Source organism: Vidua chalybeata, chromosome 10, assembly GCF_026979565.1.
Source record: "Vidua chalybeata isolate OUT-0048 chromosome 10, bVidCha1 merged haplotype, whole genome shotgun sequence".
Taxonomy (NCBI): Eukaryota; Metazoa; Chordata; class Aves; order Passeriformes; family Viduidae; genus Vidua; species Vidua chalybeata.
The window spans coordinates 1,095,779-1,112,153 of NC_071539.1; the positions used below are offsets into that span (position 1 = coordinate 1,095,779).

General features: G+C 53.0%; 2 protein-coding genes across 3 annotated transcripts in view; one reads left to right on the plus strand and one right to left on the minus strand.

Annotated features, from left to right (window-relative positions):
- Positions 1-9,843, plus strand: part of KCNAB1 (potassium voltage-gated channel subfamily A regulatory beta subunit 1) — a 70,140-nt gene extending 60,297 nt beyond the window's left edge. For both annotated transcript variants that reach the window (XM_053952192.1, XM_053952191.1), the window contains exons 9-14: positions 2,414-2,499; positions 4,673-4,793; positions 5,801-5,895; positions 6,818-6,938; positions 7,790-7,878; positions 8,458-9,843. In XM_053952192.1, the coding sequence (XP_053808167.1) occupies positions 2,414-2,499; positions 4,673-4,793; positions 5,801-5,895; positions 6,818-6,938; positions 7,790-7,878; positions 8,458-8,547 (602 nt within the window). In that variant the 3' untranslated portion in view covers positions 8,548-9,843. The remainder of the gene's footprint in view (positions 1-2,413; positions 2,500-4,672; positions 4,794-5,800; positions 5,896-6,817; positions 6,939-7,789; positions 7,879-8,457) is intronic.
- Positions 9,844-12,504: 2,661 nt separating this feature from the next.
- SSR3 (signal sequence receptor subunit 3) lies at positions 12,505-16,360 on the minus strand. The gene is made up of 5 exons (XM_053951215.1): positions 16,138-16,360; positions 14,748-14,874; positions 14,211-14,309; positions 13,578-13,709; positions 12,505-12,954 (listed from the first exon to the last, which is right to left on the minus strand). Exons 1-5 carry the CDS (start codon positions 16,274-16,276, stop codon positions 12,888-12,890), a joined length of 564 nt encoding a protein of 187 aa, XP_053807190.1. The 5' UTR covers positions 16,277-16,360; the 3' UTR covers positions 12,505-12,887.
- Between the last annotated feature and the right edge of the window lie 15 nt (positions 16,361-16,375).

Consider the following 16,375-nt stretch of genomic DNA (forward strand, 5'->3'; position numbering starts at 1 on the left):
CCCACCCTCCCTGGGGCTGGCTCAGCCGTGAGTGGGGTGTCCCTGCTGTCCTGGGCCACCCCCAGCCCCTCGCTCAGGGACCCTGGGGACGGCTGGTGGCAAGGATCCCTTTGCACAGCCCCCGTGTGCTCCGTGCCCTGTTCCTCGGGCTGAAGATCTCATCCCCCAGCTGGGCAAGCAGAGGCTTTTTCTTCATCCCAAGGGGCTTTTCCAGCAGGGCAGCTGGAGAGGAGGGTCCCTGGTGTGTCCCCATTGTCACAGAGCCAGGTGACAGCGCACCTGGCACAGCCTGGCACGCAGGGAGGGAAGGTGACAAAGTTCCTTCCAGGGAACTTTAACCTGCTCCAGAGTTGTTGTTGTTATGGTGCCCCTTAAGGGGCTTTTATTTGGGATTTGAAGCATTGATTTATGTTACAAAAACCCAGCAATTCCTGTTCCTAAGCGCTGCCATTTGGGCATCCAGCTGGCAGGACAAGAGATCCGGGCCTGTGCCCTTCCCAAATCCCACCGCCGTCCCCTGGCTCTCTCAACAAGGAGATACAGATATATTTATATTTACATACATTTTCTGAGTTGAATTGGGGTTTTTTTTGAAAGGAGTAGAGGCTGGAGAAATGAAAACAACCCTGGGCTGAGATGTGTAAGAGGCGTGTGACGAAATGTTTTGCAAAACTCTGAAATGGTGGCGGGGCAAAAATAGAAAACTAAACCCAGGGAGAAGCTGCTGAAGGGAGGCAGGAAGGGAAGGATCACTTACAGGCTTAGACTGATGGTGGTAGGGAATGAAAAACAATTTTAAATGAAATATTCAGATGGGGCAGATTGAAATTGCTCATTAACTGAATTCTGGAGCCCTGCTCAGGTGGAAGGTGTCCCTGCCCACAGCAAGGGCTTGGAAGAAGATCTTTAAGGTCCTTTACAACCCCAACCAGTTTTTGATTCTGTCTTTACACTTCACTGAGATGAACTGATATTTTTTCAGGAAGAACTGGAAGTTTCCTCTCCATCCCAGTGCTGGCTCTAACGCTGTCTGGGGTTCTTATTTCCTTTGCCTCGCTCCCTCGGGCAAAGTGGATTTGTGTTTGGGTTTGAGGCAGGTCTGTGTGTCAGAGCAGCCCTGTGGGTTATAAATGGAGCTCCCCTTGGAGCTGCCTGGCAGAGCCTGCAGGAGGATTCTCAGCAACGCCCAGGCTGGCACTGGAGCCTCCTCTCTGCCAGGCTCCTGCTTTTCCTGCCCTAAGTGGGACGAGGATGCAGCTGCTGTGTGGGCTCGGGGCAGCAGTGCCTGCAGCCCTGACCCCGTGGGAGCTCAGGGATTTTTTGGGCACTGCAGGCTCCAGGGCAGCCCCTCCGCAGGGGTTTGGGGTGGTCAGAGCTGCTGGGGCAGGCGGGCAGTGCCTGCTGACCACGAGGTGCCACGGGCAGCAGTGCCCCAGAACTGTTTTCTTGCACTTCCCCAGGGCGAGTGGAGCTCATTCTTCCCGTTCTGTGGGCAGTGGTTGTGTCCGTGCTGCAGCCCTGTCAGAAATTGGGTTTATGACCACGGCCAGGGCAGGGCTGTGGCTCGTGGCTGCTCCTGGGGGCTGTGACACAGGGCAGGGGCAGATGGGATATTGGGAAGGAATTCCTGGCTTGGGAGATCCGGAAATCCCTGGCACAGGGTGCCCAGAGCAGCTGTGGCTGCCCCTGGATCCCCGGCAGTGCCCAAGGCCAGCTTGGACAGGGCTGGGAGCACCTGGGCCAGTGGAAGTCCCTGCCATGGCAGGGGTGGCACTGGATGAGTTTTAGCATCCCTTCCAACCCAAACCAGTCTGGGATTCCTTTAAACTAAAGTTTATGAGGGTTTTTTTCCACCCCCAGGCAGGCAGGGAGGTCTGAGGGGTGAAATCCAAGATCCTCTCCTGGGGTGTGTGGCCTTGCAAGCTCCCATATCCCAGGGAACCATGGGGACCATGGCCCAGCAGTGGGGACCATGGCACTGCTGTGCTGGGCTTGGCAGAGGTGACACCTGGGGGTGACAGGGCCCTTGGCTTCAGTTCTTGCAGCTTTGTCCCCAGTGTTCCGGGTAAAAAGAGGCAGACCCAGATATGTGCTTTCAGGAAGCGAATTTTAAAAAAACATATCATTTATTTTGAAGTTTATTTTTCCACTGTGCTGCCCTCTTGTGTTCCGTTTGGGAGGAAATGTTCTCCTAAGGCCGTAGCCGGGTGGGAAAGGCAGTTCTGAACCAGCTGCAGGGTCAGTGTCTTGATGTTTGCACTGAAAATGCTTTTCCAGCCACACCTGGGCAGGAGAGCGCAGCAGGGGCGTGCTCAGGGCTCAGGGCTGTCCGTGTGTGTGGCGTGTGGAAGTGGGTTTGGTGGAAACGTGGCCTCTGGGCTCTTCTCACGCTCCTTTTTTTGTCCTTGTTTAGAAATCGTGCGGGCGATGACGCACGTGATCAACCAGGGCATGGCCATGTACTGGGGCACGTCCCGCTGGAGCGCCATGGAGATCATGGTGAGGAGTGTGGAGGTCATGGTGGGGCCATGGAGATCATGGTGAGGAGCATGGAGGTCATGGTGGGGCCATGGAGATCATGGTGAGGAGCGTGGAGGTCATGGTGGGGCCATGGAGATCATGGTGAGGAGCGTGGAGGTCATGGTGGGGCCATGGAGATCATGGTGAGGAGCGTGGAGGTCATGGTGGGGCCATGGAGATCATGGTGAGGAGCGTGGAGGTCATGGTGGGGCCATGGAGATCATGGTGAGGAGCGTGGAGGTCATGGTGGGGCCATGGAGATCATGGTGAGGAGCGTGGAGGTCATGGTGGGGCCATGGAGATCATGGTGAGGAGTGTGGAGGTCATGGTGGGGCCATGGAGATCATGGTGAGGAGCATGGAGGTCATGGTGGGGCCATGGAGATCATGGTGAGGAGCATGGAGGTCATGGTGGGGCCATGGAGATCATGGTGAGGAGCGTGGAGGTGATGGTGGGGCCATGGAGATCATGGTGAGGAGCGTGGAGGTGATGGTGGGGCCATGGAGATCATGGTGAGGAAGGTGAAGGTCATGGTGGGGCCATGGAGATCATGGTGAGGAGCGTGGAGGTCATGGTGGGGCCATGGAGATCATGGTGAGGAGCGTGGAGGTCATGGTGGGGCCATGGAGATCATGGTGAAGGCCGTGGAGGTCATGGTGGGGCCATGGAGATCATGGTGAGGAGCATGGAGGTCATGGTGGGGCCATGGAGATCATGGTGAGGAGCGTGGAGGTCATGGTGGGGCCATGGAGATCATGGTGAGGAGCGTGGAGGTCATGGTGGGGCCATGGAGATCATGGTGAGGAGCGTGGAGGTGATGGTGGGGCCATGGAGATCATGGTGAGGAGCGTGGAGGTCATGGTGGGGCCATGGAGATCATGGTGAGGAAGGTGAAGGTCATGGTGGGGCCATGGAGGTGATGGTGAGGAAGATGGAAGTCATTGTGGGGGGCATGGAGATCATGGTGAGGAGCATGGAGGTCATGGTGGGGCCATGGAGATCATGGTGAGGAGCGTGGAGGTCATGGTGGGGCCATGGAGATCATGGTGAGGAGCGTGGAGGTCATGGTGGGGCCATGGAGATCATGGTGAGGAGCGTGGAGGTCATGGTGGGGCCATGGAGATCATGGTGAGGAGCGTGGAGGTCATGGTGGGGCCATGGAGATCATGGTGAGGAGCGTGGAGGTCATGGTGGGGCCATGGAGATCATGGTGAGGAGCGTGGAGGTCATGGTGGGGCCATGGAGATCATGGTGAGGAGCGTGGAGGTCATGGTGGGGCCATGGAGATCATGGTGAGGAGCGTGGAGGTCATGGTGGGGCCATGGAGATCATGGTGAGGAAGGTGAAGGTCATGGTGGGGCCATGGAGGTGATGGTGAGGAAGATGGAAGTCATTGTGGGGGGCATGGAGATCATGGTGAGGAGTGCGGAGGTGATGGTGGGGCCGTGGAGATCATGGTGAGGGGCATGGCGGTCATGGTGGGGGCCATGGAGGTGACAGTGAGGAGCGTGGAGGTGATGGTGAGGAGCGTGGAGGTGATGGTGAGGCCATGGAGGTCCTGGTGAGGAGCGTGGAGGTGATGGTGAGGAGTGTGGAGGCCATGGTGGGGCCATGGAAGTGATGGTGAGGAGCGTGGAGATGATGGTGGGGCCATGGAGATCATGGTGAGGAGCATGGAGATCATGGTGAAGGCCGTGGAGGTGATGGTGGGGCCATGGAGATCATGGTGAGGAGCGTGGAGGTCATGGTGGGGCCATGGAGATCATGGTGAGGGCTGCTGGCAGGGCAACCCTGGGCATGCTGGCTTCCACTCCATCCAGGCTTTCCACCTCAAATAATTTAAGATCCTGTCCCAGAACGAGCCCGGTGCCGATTAGGAGAAGATGGGCTGGTGTGGGGGGGGGTTGGGTGATTTATTTGTGTTTGTGTCCTTTTGGTTTGACTGAAGTCGAGTCCTTCGGTTTGGTGTCAGCCTGGCCCATGGACGGGGGTGGAATGAGATGGGCTTCAGTGTCCCAAACCAGGCTGTGACTCCAGGAGATGCCAGGATTGCCTTGGCCACCTCCTGTCCCCTCAGAGAACGTGGCCTGGCGTGTCCTGCAGGGTGTTTCCATGGACTGAAGTGTTTTCTCCACGGGTTTCCCCTCGGCAGGAAGCCTACTCCGTGGCCAGGCAGTTCAACATGATCCCACCCGTGTGTGAGCAGGCCGAGTATCATCTGTTCCAGAGGGAGAAGGTGGAGGTGCAGCTGCCAGAATTGTATCACAAAATCGGTGAGTCTGAGCCTGCTGGGCCAGGGAGGTGATGGTGAGGAGCATGGAGGTGATGGTGAGGGCCAGGGAGGTGATGGTGAGGAGCGTGGAGGTGATGGTGAGGAGCATGGAGGTGATGGTGAGGAGCATGGAGGTGATGGTGGGGGCCAGGGAGGTGATGGTGGGGGCCATGGAGGTGATGGTGAGGAGCAGGGAGGTGATGGTGAGGGCCAGGGAGGTGATGGTGGGGGCCATGGAGGTGATGGTGAGGGCCATGGAGGTGATGGTGAGGGCCATGGAGGTGATGGTGAGGAGTGTGGAGGTGATGGTGAGGGCCATGGAGGTGATGGTGGGGGCCATGGAGGTGATGGTGAGGAGCAGGGAGGTGATGGTGAGGGCCAGGGAGGTGATGGTGGGGGCCATGGAGGTGATGGTGAGGGCCATGGAGGTGATGGTAAGGAGCATGGAGGTGATGGTGAGGGCCATGGAGGTGATGGTGAGGGCCAGGGAGGTGATGGTGAGGAGTGTGGAGATCATGGTGAGGGCCATGGAGGTGATGGTGAGGAGCATGGAGGTGATGGTGAGGAGCGTGGAGATCATCTTCTGGCTGGGGTATTCCCAGGGAGAAATGGAGAGTAGGATCACCTGGGGCTCCAGGTGGGACCAGTGACAAAGCCAAGTCTCTATCTAATAGTGACCCAAAAGAAAAACCAGCTTTCTGTGCCTCCGCTGAAGTATTGCTTAATATTATATGTTAATAACTAAAGTACATTAATGAACATATTAAATATTAATTGCCTTGGCTGCGCCTTACTCTCTGGGATTCATGGGGTCCATTAAGTAAAATAAATCCTTAAGGGCACCAGCAGCATCTTCCTGGAAGACCAGCTGAGCGTTGCTGCCAGTGGCAACAGAAACAAGCAGCAATCCGTTTGCTTTTGGTTTCGTTTTTGGCTGAAAGGCGTATTTTTGCTGCAGCTCTGATTTGTCCCACTCCCCCAAACCCCCTTTTTCTGTTCCCTCCGCAGGGGTGGGAGCAATGACGTGGTCTCCCCTGGCCTGCGGGATCATCTCAGGGAAATACGGCAACGGCGTCCCTGAAAGCTCAAGGGCTTCACTCAAGGTATTTCTGGTGCACGTTTGAGTTGTGCTGCTTCTGTGAGGGCAGGAAAACAACGACGAAGGGGAAAGGGCTCCCTCGTGAGAAGGCCGGGCTGTGCTTGGATGGAGCAGCTCGGTTTCTCTGGCAACCACACTCCAAAGAGCAGGAGAATCTGGGTTAGAACGAGCTCGGGCTCCCCACGCAGGGAGCCCAGGGGGGCTTGGGGCTCCTCTGGGGGCAGTGCTGGATGCTGTCCCCACCCTGCACCGAGGGGCTTGACCCGGGAGGAGGCACGAGCCAGGGGCTCTGTGGTGCTCCAGGCTCCTCGCTGATGCTAATCCTGGAGTTGTTACGGTTGGAAAGGATCTCCAAGGTCACGGAGTCCAGCCCTGAATGGATGCAGCTGGTGCCTCTTGCAGCCCCCTGAGCCACGTAGGTCCAACAGACTTGGGCATCGTTTCCCCGGGTGCCAGCCTAGGCCAAGGGGGTGCTCAGCCCCCCAGCATCCCTCCAGTGATCCCAGTAGCCCTCCAGAGACCCCCAGGCCAAGGGCAAGCCCACTGAGGACCCATGGGCTGCTGGGGGCTGCCCTCTCTAACAGGTTTTGGCATTCTGGTGTCACCACAACTTGGCTTCCTCACAATTGTCCTGATTTTATTCTGACTGGGCGTTGTGGGGACCAAAAAAAAAAGAGAGATTCCAGGCTCTGGAGTGAGAACAAAGCCAGAGAGCTGAGGACAACGGGAGGTGTCCTGGCCGTGCCCTAATTGCTTTGTGCAGCCAAGCTTTGTGTTACTCAGCCCCCACGACCCTCTGGGCCGGACGTGGCTTTTCAAGTGCTGCTATTTATACATATTTATAGATTATAATTACAAATCGCCTCAAAACTCCCCGTTTTGGAGGCTGAAAGCTGACAGCCTGACGTGCTGTGCTTGCCCTGCAGTGCTACCAGTGGCTGAAGGAGAAGATCATCAGCGAGGAGGGCAGGAAGCAGCAGGGGAAGCTGAAGGACCTGTCCCCCATCGCCGAGCGCCTGGGCTGCACGCTGCCACAGCTGGCTGTTGGTGGGTGCCTGCACAGCTGCCACCTCCAGGGCTGCTCCCCCCTCCTCAGGGCTCAGGGGTGCCTTGGGAAAGGCTGACACAGAAACTGGGTTCTCTTTCCACCACGGTTTGGGCCGGGCCTGCAGCTAGAGAGGTGTTCGTTGTTTAAAATGCGTAAAAAAAAAATTATTGATCCTGGAGTGGTTTGGGGTAGAAAGGAACTCTAAATTTTGTTCCAGGGACACCTTCCACTAGCCCAGGTTGCTCCAAACTGGTCCAGCCTGGCCTGGAACACTCCCAGGGATCCAGGGGCAGGCACAGCTTCTCTGGGCAACAATTAATGAAACCAGGATTGTTTCCAGCAGCAGCACCAGGCTGTGACTGACAGGGTCAGTGTCTTGGGCATCCCTGGGGCTCCCACCTCCCTGTTTCCCTGGACATCCCTCCCCCCATGAAGCCATCACCTCTGTGGTGCTGGGCTGGCAGACACGAGAATGCTGTTCAGAATGAGTTTTGGGGTTTTTTTTCCTAGTAACTATCTTTATGCTGCTGAGAGCTGAAGCTGGAAAATACCACATCTATCAGGAAGGTGATCCCTGGTTCAACGTCCCAGCAGCGAATCCTTGTGACAGGGAAAATCCAAACCCCACAGGCAGGAGAAGTGCTGGGGCAGGGAGCAGGCTCAGGTGGGATCCTGGAAGATCTGTGGGGTTTGAGATTTGATCTGTGCATCTCCCTCCCGGTAGTGCCAGAGGAGCAAAGTTGAGACAAGGAATGAGGTCGTTTTCAGAGGTTCTGTCAAACATCAGGGACTGGAGCGAGGCCCTGGCAGCCCCTGCGTGCTCCTGACCACTTTGTGCCTTTGTTCCCAGCATGGTGCCTGAGGAACGAGGGGGTGAGCTCTGTCCTTCTGGGATCCTCCAACCCCGAGCAGCTGATCGAGAACCTCGGCGCCATCCAGGTGAGTGCAGGGGGTGGCAGCTCCGTGCAGGGAGACACCCCCAGACCCCAGCAGCCTCCTTCTCTTAGTTCAGGGCTGACACGTGGGATTTTGTCTCTCAGCTCCATTCATGCACCCTAATCAGGCCCATCCCTGGTGCCACCATGGCTCAGCACCTTTTGGGGTCATTGCAGACGTGCCCAGTGACACGAGGGTGGCATCAGCAGCTTTCAAGCACCTGAAAATGCAAGTGAGCCCAGGGTTTGTTGTGACAGATTGTGTGCTGTCACATTTCACCTGCACCCACCCTAATTATTCCCTGTTGTTTTCCCCAGTCAGAGCTTGCTCTGCCTCTGCTGCCCTTGCCAGCAGCTCGTGTCCCAGTGCAGCCAAGCAATATTCCACACAGAGAGCTGAGAGGCTTTGCTGTGACTCTCTCACTGAGTAAAGATCCTCCTGTGGTTTTTCCTTTAAGGGAGAAAGTTATTAGATGAATGCTTAATAACTGTCACACAAAAACCCCAGAGGAAATGTACTTTGATAAAATCTAGGTTTCATTTTGGAACTATCTCGATTAAACATCGCTTTCTTCCACCCCAGGTCCTTCCAAAGATGACATCCCATATTGTAAATGAAATAGATAATATCCTGGGCAACAAGCCCTACAGCAAGAAGGACTACAGATCCTAATGCAATGCATGAATTTCCTGGACTGCATGGTTTAGAAGTGCTCTGTACTCCAGTACAGCCCTGAATTACTCTCATGAGAATCATTCAGCACTTGCTGCTCGGTGTCTACTGTCACTGGATCCTTCGAGATGTGTGCTCTTGCTACTACTCTGCAGTGAATTTAAAAGCACAGTTGATCTCTCTTCTAACCAAGAATAACCTTGTATTTTCTTACCTTCTTGACCGAGTTCATTAATTTTTACTTTACTCTTTGCACCTCATGCTTGTGCTGTGACAAACACTTGTAAAGCAAAAAAAAAAACCAAAAAAAAACAAACAAAAAAAAAAAATTTATAACCTTCAGGTACTTGGTAATTAAAGAAGGATGTACAGATCTATTTTTTCAATGAAGAAAAGCCAGATACAACTTCAGGTTTTAATAAAACCATGTTTGGGAAATCTCAACTATAATGTTTCTTCAGGTTAACAGATGGAATGGGCAAGCTCAAACTTTGCTTTTTTATGCTGAATATAAGCTCTAGGATTTCTTTGTAGTTGAATAAAGGCTGTAAGAGAGAGAACTAGCTAGCAATTAGGTAGTTCAGCTCCTAATTTTACAGCTGTTCCAGCTGTGGAGTGGAGCAGTGCTAGGAAGCCCAAACACGCATGTCAGGTTACTGAACAGAACAGCTCTGCAAAGTTCTCCATAAACCTTAAGCCAAGAAAGCCATGATTCAATATTGGGTTTTGCATCTATAGAAACCTGCCTCTACTTCTGCCTGCTTGTAGACAGAGCTACTGCAAATTTCAATATTCAGGAGCTTTAAAGGATCTAGGTATTATAAATATACACAATATATAGCTGCTGAGAACTGCAGGAACAATCAGGTACATACTCCAAAAGGCTACACCTGCTTCCACTTGCTTTGGAACTGGGAGTAAGTAAATGTATAAGATGCATTTTAAACAGATTTTTGTGAGCATTTACAGGAGTTGACAGGAAGAATTTACATCCTAATTTGCCCAGCTCAAGCCCACGTTGTATCTTCCCAAGGATTTGCTCTGTACCATGCTCCTCTGATTTCAGTCTGTATTTCTCCCGTCCCTGCTGGGACACAGCTCTGTACAGTATTTGTAGGACCCTTGTACTCCCCCCCCTGCAGCACTCACCTGGGCCAGGTGAGCAGCTCCCCACACCTGAGTGGTCTCCTCCTGTATTTGAAGCTGTGGTTGTGTGTAAATGACTCCTGCTGTACATGAGAAATGCAGTCTGACTGGAATTCTGCTTGGACGCAATAAAAGCATTTTGTGCATCTACGCTGAGGGCTGCAGGCCTGTTACTGACACTGGAGCTGCCCTGGGCCAGCAGGGCTCTGTGCTGAGCTGGGGGGCTGTGCCCGGGGACCACTCCAGATGTGCCCGGGGACCACTCCAGATGTGCCCAGGGACCACTCCAGATGTGCCCAGGGAACACTCCAGATGTGCCCGGGGACCACTCCAGATGTGCCCGGGGAACACTCCAGATGTGCCCAGGGACCACTCCAGATGTGCCCGGGGACCACTCCAGATGTGCCCAGGGAACACTCCAGATGTGCCCGGGGAACACTCCAGATGTGCCCGGGGACCACTCCAGCTGTGCCCGGGGACCACTCCAGCTGTGCCCAGGGAACACTCCAGCTGTGCCCAGGGACCATTCCAGATGTGCCCAGGGAACACTCCAGCTGTGCCCGGGGAACACTCCAGATGTGCCCAGGGACCACTCCAGCTGTGCCCAGGGAACACTCCAGCTGTGCCCAGGGAACACTCCAGCTGTGCCCAGGCACCACTCCAGCTGTGCCCAGGGACCACTCCAGCTGTGCCCAGGCACCATTCCAGCTGTGCCCAGGAGGGACAGGAGGGAGCTGGGCTGGCCCCAAGGTCCCCAAGCAGCACAGCAGTCCCAGGTAAGGTCTGACCTGGCCTGAAGCAGGAGGGGGCAGCCGTGGATGGGATTTTGGGAAGGAATTGTTCCCTGGCACAGGTGCCCAGAGCAGCTGGGGCTGCCCCTGGATCCCTGGCAGTGCCCAAGGCCAGGCTGGGCAGGGCTGGGAGCAGCCTGGGACAGTGGGAGGTGTCCCTGCCATGGCAGGGCTGGCACTGGGTGGGATTTAAGGTCCTTCCTAAGCCACGTTCTGTGATTTGGCCTGAAATGAGCCCAGTGCAGCTGTCCCCAGCCTCCCCAAGGTGACACTGGCCAGTCCCAGCCAGCTGAGGTGGAGCCCTGCCATGGGGACATCCCCAGTGCTGCACTTCCACTAACTACTGTTAGTTTTCACAAAGCTTCAACCATTTCACACTTAACAGCTTTATTAATTTAATATAATTATCCTCCCAGTAATGGACTAATTCCTTTTCCTCCCCCTGGAGGTACAATGTAATGTTCTCTCTTCCCCTTCTTGTACTTGAGAATCCAATAATGTATTAAAACTAGATCAATTCCCAACTTTAATTGAGGAGGTGGCATTGTCCCTTACAGGCTCTGAGGGCAATGTGGGGCACAGCAGCAGCCCTGCTTCAGGTTAACCCTCAGCATTAGACTAGAGAAATACAGTTTCAGTGTTTTATATTGAATTTTTTATTTATCATTGCAGCTTGTAGTGGGGATTGCAAGGGAAAAACCAAACACCACGTGTAAAAAAAAAAAAACAAACAAAAAAACACCTGAAAAAGTGAACAAAAATCTAAATGCCAACACAAAAAAAAGCCCAAACTTTTCAGTGAAGGCTCAAGATTAGGTTTTTTGCAGAACACATCCCACCCCACCCACCCACCTGCTTTTGTTTCAGGCTGTCAGTGCTCAATGTTCTCTCTCCAGGAAAATTCTGACATGCTAAGCTCCAGGCCTCAGCAACTGTCAATACCAAAAAAGCCCTAAGAGAAGATGAAAAGCTGATAATAAAAGACTCAGTGAGCCGACAGTAATGGCAGAAGAAAGTGCTGCTTCCAAGCACTTTGCAGACAGCAGATTTTCTGGGGAATACACCTGCTAAAGCCCTGCCAGGAAAGTGAGGATAACATTGTCTGTTCAAGGGCTTGAGTTCAGCACTGGGGGCTCTGAGAGCAACAGAGCAAAAACATCAAAAAAAAAAAAAAAAAAAAACCACCAGAGCAACATCAAATCCTGCTGCTCCCAGAGGAGCCAGCCTGGCTTTGTGCTGGGCTCTGGCTGTTTACAGAGGGCTGTTAAAAATCTGCTTTATGTGAGCTAAATACTCAGCTAAAACCCATCAATTATATCCCTTCTGAGAAGTGAGGCCAAGGAAAGGGAAATTGTCCAAGGCAGGCAGCAGCTTTATGGAATGTGTCCTTCCAGTGCTGAATAGTCAGGCAGAAGGGATAAAGAAAAATCCATGTATTTTGAGAAAAACCAGTTAACTAAAGAGTATTAAACGACCAAAAGTACTTGAATTTGTCAGAAATAGAACCATTACTGTCTCCTGCTTGTCACATTCTCCATTTTACTCTATTTTCCATTTAATCTTATTGAAGCCAAGATTAGCAGAGTAATTGTTACATTAAATCTGATTAAAAACTTTCTTCTCTCTTTAGGATCCCAAGTCTGTAATGGCAGGATCTGTAACTGGAATTCCATTAACATCAGTAGAGTTTAAGTGAACAGAAGAATTTAAGTGAACAGCTGCTCCAGTGATAGCCAGAAAAGAAGGCACAGGATTGTCTGATAAACCCATTATTAAAAGCCAGCTAAAGCATTTTTCTTAAGCTGTGCAGAGAGACTGGCAGGGTTTTTTTTATTTATTTACAACTTTGAAGATTAATGAAAAAAAAGGTACATTCAAACCACTTCAAAAGTGTTTTCCTAGGAGATTTAGGTTTTGTCCTGACTCCACATTACTCAAAAATGAGGAATGCTTCTAAGGAATATGTTAGCTTGTAGAAGTCTCCTCTCTTCTGGAAGCAGAAAGAGTTGACAAACCTAGATATGAAAATCCCTGTTTATTTAAAAAATGAAGAATGAAAATACAAGTAATCAAATGGCAAAAAAAAAAATCTCCTTTTAATTACAGCTTTGCAAGTTACAATGATAAATGGATTGTCCCCAGGGTGGAGCTGCAGCAAGGTGATGTCTGCTCACAGCTCACACCCCACTCCCTCTCCTTGCTAAGTAAAAAAAAAAATCTGAGTAACTCCAATATCAAATACCATGTAAAGATACCAAAAGTAAATACAATTCAACCATTTTGGATTCAAACCCTCCCCACGTTTTCCTCATGCTAAAAAAAAAAAAAAAATATTCCTATTCCACCCTTAGGCATTTCCATGGCAGTTGAAGCCTCTCACAGGAACTGCTGAGGGTTTTGTGTCTACTTGGATCCTGTGGAGAGCAGAGCAATCAGTCCTGAGGAAGCACTGATAGAAAGGATGTAGTTTCTGCAGGGAAAAGGTTAAGGAATTGTCAAGATCCTTCTCTGGTACACAACATTTGGTAGGAGTTTTATGAAAAGGAAGGAATTTAAATGGTCTTTCTCTGGAGTTTTAAAACTGGAATACTGCAACCTGAAACACAGCTTCAGAACTCACCTTCAGAATTAAGACACCCATAAAGTTCAGCCTGTTCTCTTACAAGTTTTATAAATACAGATCTTGAATTAACTGTTGGCAAAACTAATATCCTACAGGAGCAAAACATTTTCCTTGTGAGTTACTGGAGCAAAGCATCCTGTCAGGGAAGATCTCCAGGCAGCCAACACTGACACAGGACACTGAGCTGTGTCCTCACTCCAAACTACAATGGAAATGGCAAAGCCAGGAGGATTCCTCTATACTGTCCAAGCAATATCCTTAAAACACCTCATGTTTTAAGGGACTTTAATTGGGAGACTTTTTTTTTTTTTGGTAAGCTCTTATTTTTGTTTCAACGTTCTAAGCTGCTGTACTACAGTGAGCTGCACGTACCAACAGAGGAATGCCACAGCCCACAGGACAGCTACAGCTAGTGGTGACAGCTAATAGGAGTGGGGCTGTGGGGGTTTTAGGGTGGGGATAAAGGATACACAGTGGGGTTGAAGTTCTTCAGCACGAAAAAGGAAGCGATGATAACCAGGACCAGGAAGAGGGTGTTGTTGTAGAAGATGGAGAAAGTTGTCGCTTCGTAGTCTGCAACTTCATTTTTCTTCCACAGAATCCTAGGAGCAAGTGGAGATAAAATTTCAAATATATTTAAATCAATGGCTATCACTGAATCCTGGAATGGGTTGGGTGGGGAGGGGCCTTAAAGCTCATCCCACTCCACCCCTGCCATGGCAGGGACACTTTCCACTGTCCCAGGCTGCTCCCAGTCCTGTCCAGCCTGGCCTTGGGCCCTGCCAGGGATCCAGGGGATATCCAGGCACCCCCACACGATGAAGTGTGCAGAAGTTTCTCCAGAAGACAGAGAGTTTGGCTCCCAAGCTCCCATCCTGCAGTCCCACTGGGGATCCCCTCTAACACCGAGTGCACCTGAGACCTGCCCTTGACAACTCACCCCAAAAGGGCTTGAAGCTGAACCACGAGCTACACTGCAGCTGCTGCTAAGCAGAACACAGAAAAACAGTGCCAAGCACAGTCCCTACTGCCCCACCCAGAGCCTCAAAGACACTGAAGCACTCCTACAACAAGGGAGAGAAGGAAGGGGACAGAGAGATCACCTTTCATCCTTCTCCTTGCGGGACATCTTCCTGTTGTCTGCCTCGGACAGCTTGCGAGTCACCTCCTTGGAAACAGCATCTTCTCTCTTCTGGGCTACTCTGTAAGTACCACCACTCATGTCACACTTCAGAAACGAAAAAACCCCACAGCCCAACCCTGGGATTACAGGAAGTTTTCTGTACAGTGAAGAATACAACTTAGCCAAGATACCCGACAGTTTTGTCAAGGTGAAGGGATAAGAAATAGTAACAGCAATTTCTAAAAGTAATATAATTCACATCCAATAAGGAATGTAATTTATAATTTAAACATAATTTGTGGTGATACCCACGAAGCATGATGGTGGATTTACTATTTCCCCACACTCTTAGCTGACAAGATTTGACTATAATTACAAGAGAACAACCGAAACCAATCAGGAGATACTTCTGTGCAAAAGTAACGTTTCAGGCATTCTTATTAAGAAAAAACTACAGTAGTAAATTGTGGTTTTGTTAAATTTTTAAATGATAAATTCAAAGAGGCACCGAACTTACTTGTGTTTGAGCACAAACTTGACGTTTTTATATGCAAAAGCCACGAGATAGGTACTGATGAGGGTCATGACGCTGTACAGGACTGCAGACTGAACAAGATCCATATGCCATATTCTCCAGTAAAGCCCTTAAAAAAAAAAAAAAAAGTAAGAATGGTATTTGAAGCAGTTTCTCCCCAAGAAAAACGCCCCATACTGGAGACCCATACAGGATCTGAGCTCTGTCATTCCACAGTCTCTGCCTGAGCCAAAGCCAACTCCTCCAAAAATCACTCCGGGGGTCTTTCAACGGCATTAAAAGTACCGTGGAAGGGGGAAAGGAGCTCTGCGCGTGGCTGGAAGGGGCTCTGTGAGAGCACGGCACAGCCTGCGGGGCAGCGCTGCCGCGGTGACACGTCAGTGATGCTGCCCTGCCGGCCGGGCTCCGGCACCGCGGCCGGGCTCCGGCACCGCGGCCGGGCTCCGGCACCGCGGCCGGGCCGGACCCCCACGGCTGGAACCGGGACCCGACACGGCTGGAAACGGGACCCGACACGGCTGGAAACGGGATTCAATAGGGCCGGAACCGGGACCCGACACAGTTGGAACCAGGATTTGATAGGCCCGAACCGGGGCCCGACACTGCCCAGAGCCAGGACCCGACACGGCTGAAACCAGGATTCAATAGGGCCAGAACCGGGGCCCGACTCGGCTCGTAACCGGGCCCCGACACTGCCCAGAGCCAGGACCCGACACGGCTGGAACCGGGACCCGACACGGCTGGAACCAGGATCCGATAGGGCCGAACCGGGGGCTCGACACGGCTCGGAGCCAGGACCCGATGGGGCTGGAACCGGGACCCGACACAGTTGGAACCAGGATCTGACAGACCCGGAACCGGGCCCCGACACTGCCCAGAGCCAGGATCCGACACGGCTGGAACCAGGATCCAATAGGGCCGGAACCGGGACCCGACACGGCTGAAACCAGGATCCGACACGGCTGGAATCGGTACCCGACACGGCTGGAAACGGGACCCGACACGGCTGGAACCAGGATCCGATAGGGCCGGAACCGGGGCCCGACACATCTCGGAGCCAAGACCCGATGGGGCTGGAACCGGGACCCGACAAGGCCCGGAGCCAGGATCCCACACGCTCAGAACCAGGACCCGGCACTGCCCGGAGCCAGGATCCGCCGGGGCTCGGAGCAGCAGCCCCGGGATCCGCAGCGGGACAGAGCCCGCGGCGGGCGGTGGGGAGCCCTGATCCCCCTTCCCAGCTCCTGATCCCCTCAGGGGCTGCTGATCCCCCTCTTCCAGGGTATCTTGCTCCCCCCAGGGATGCTGATCCCCCTCTCCCCTCAGAACCCGTCGCTCCCCTCACGGCTGCCGCCCGCCCTCGCCCGCTCACAGATAGGGATGGCGGAGACGATGAAGGCGTTGCCGAAGAAGAGCGCAGAGGACTTGGCCGAGAGGTTGCGGCTGAAGTCCTGCAGCAGCAGATCCTCCTCGGACTGCTGCCGGCCGCCGGGGCCGCCCTTGGGAGCCATGGCGGGACAAGGCAGCGTCAGCGCTGCCGAGCGGCTCCGGGTCAGGCGCCACGGGGCGGGGCGGGCCCGGCGGGCCGGGAGCGCTTCCGGAGCGCGGCC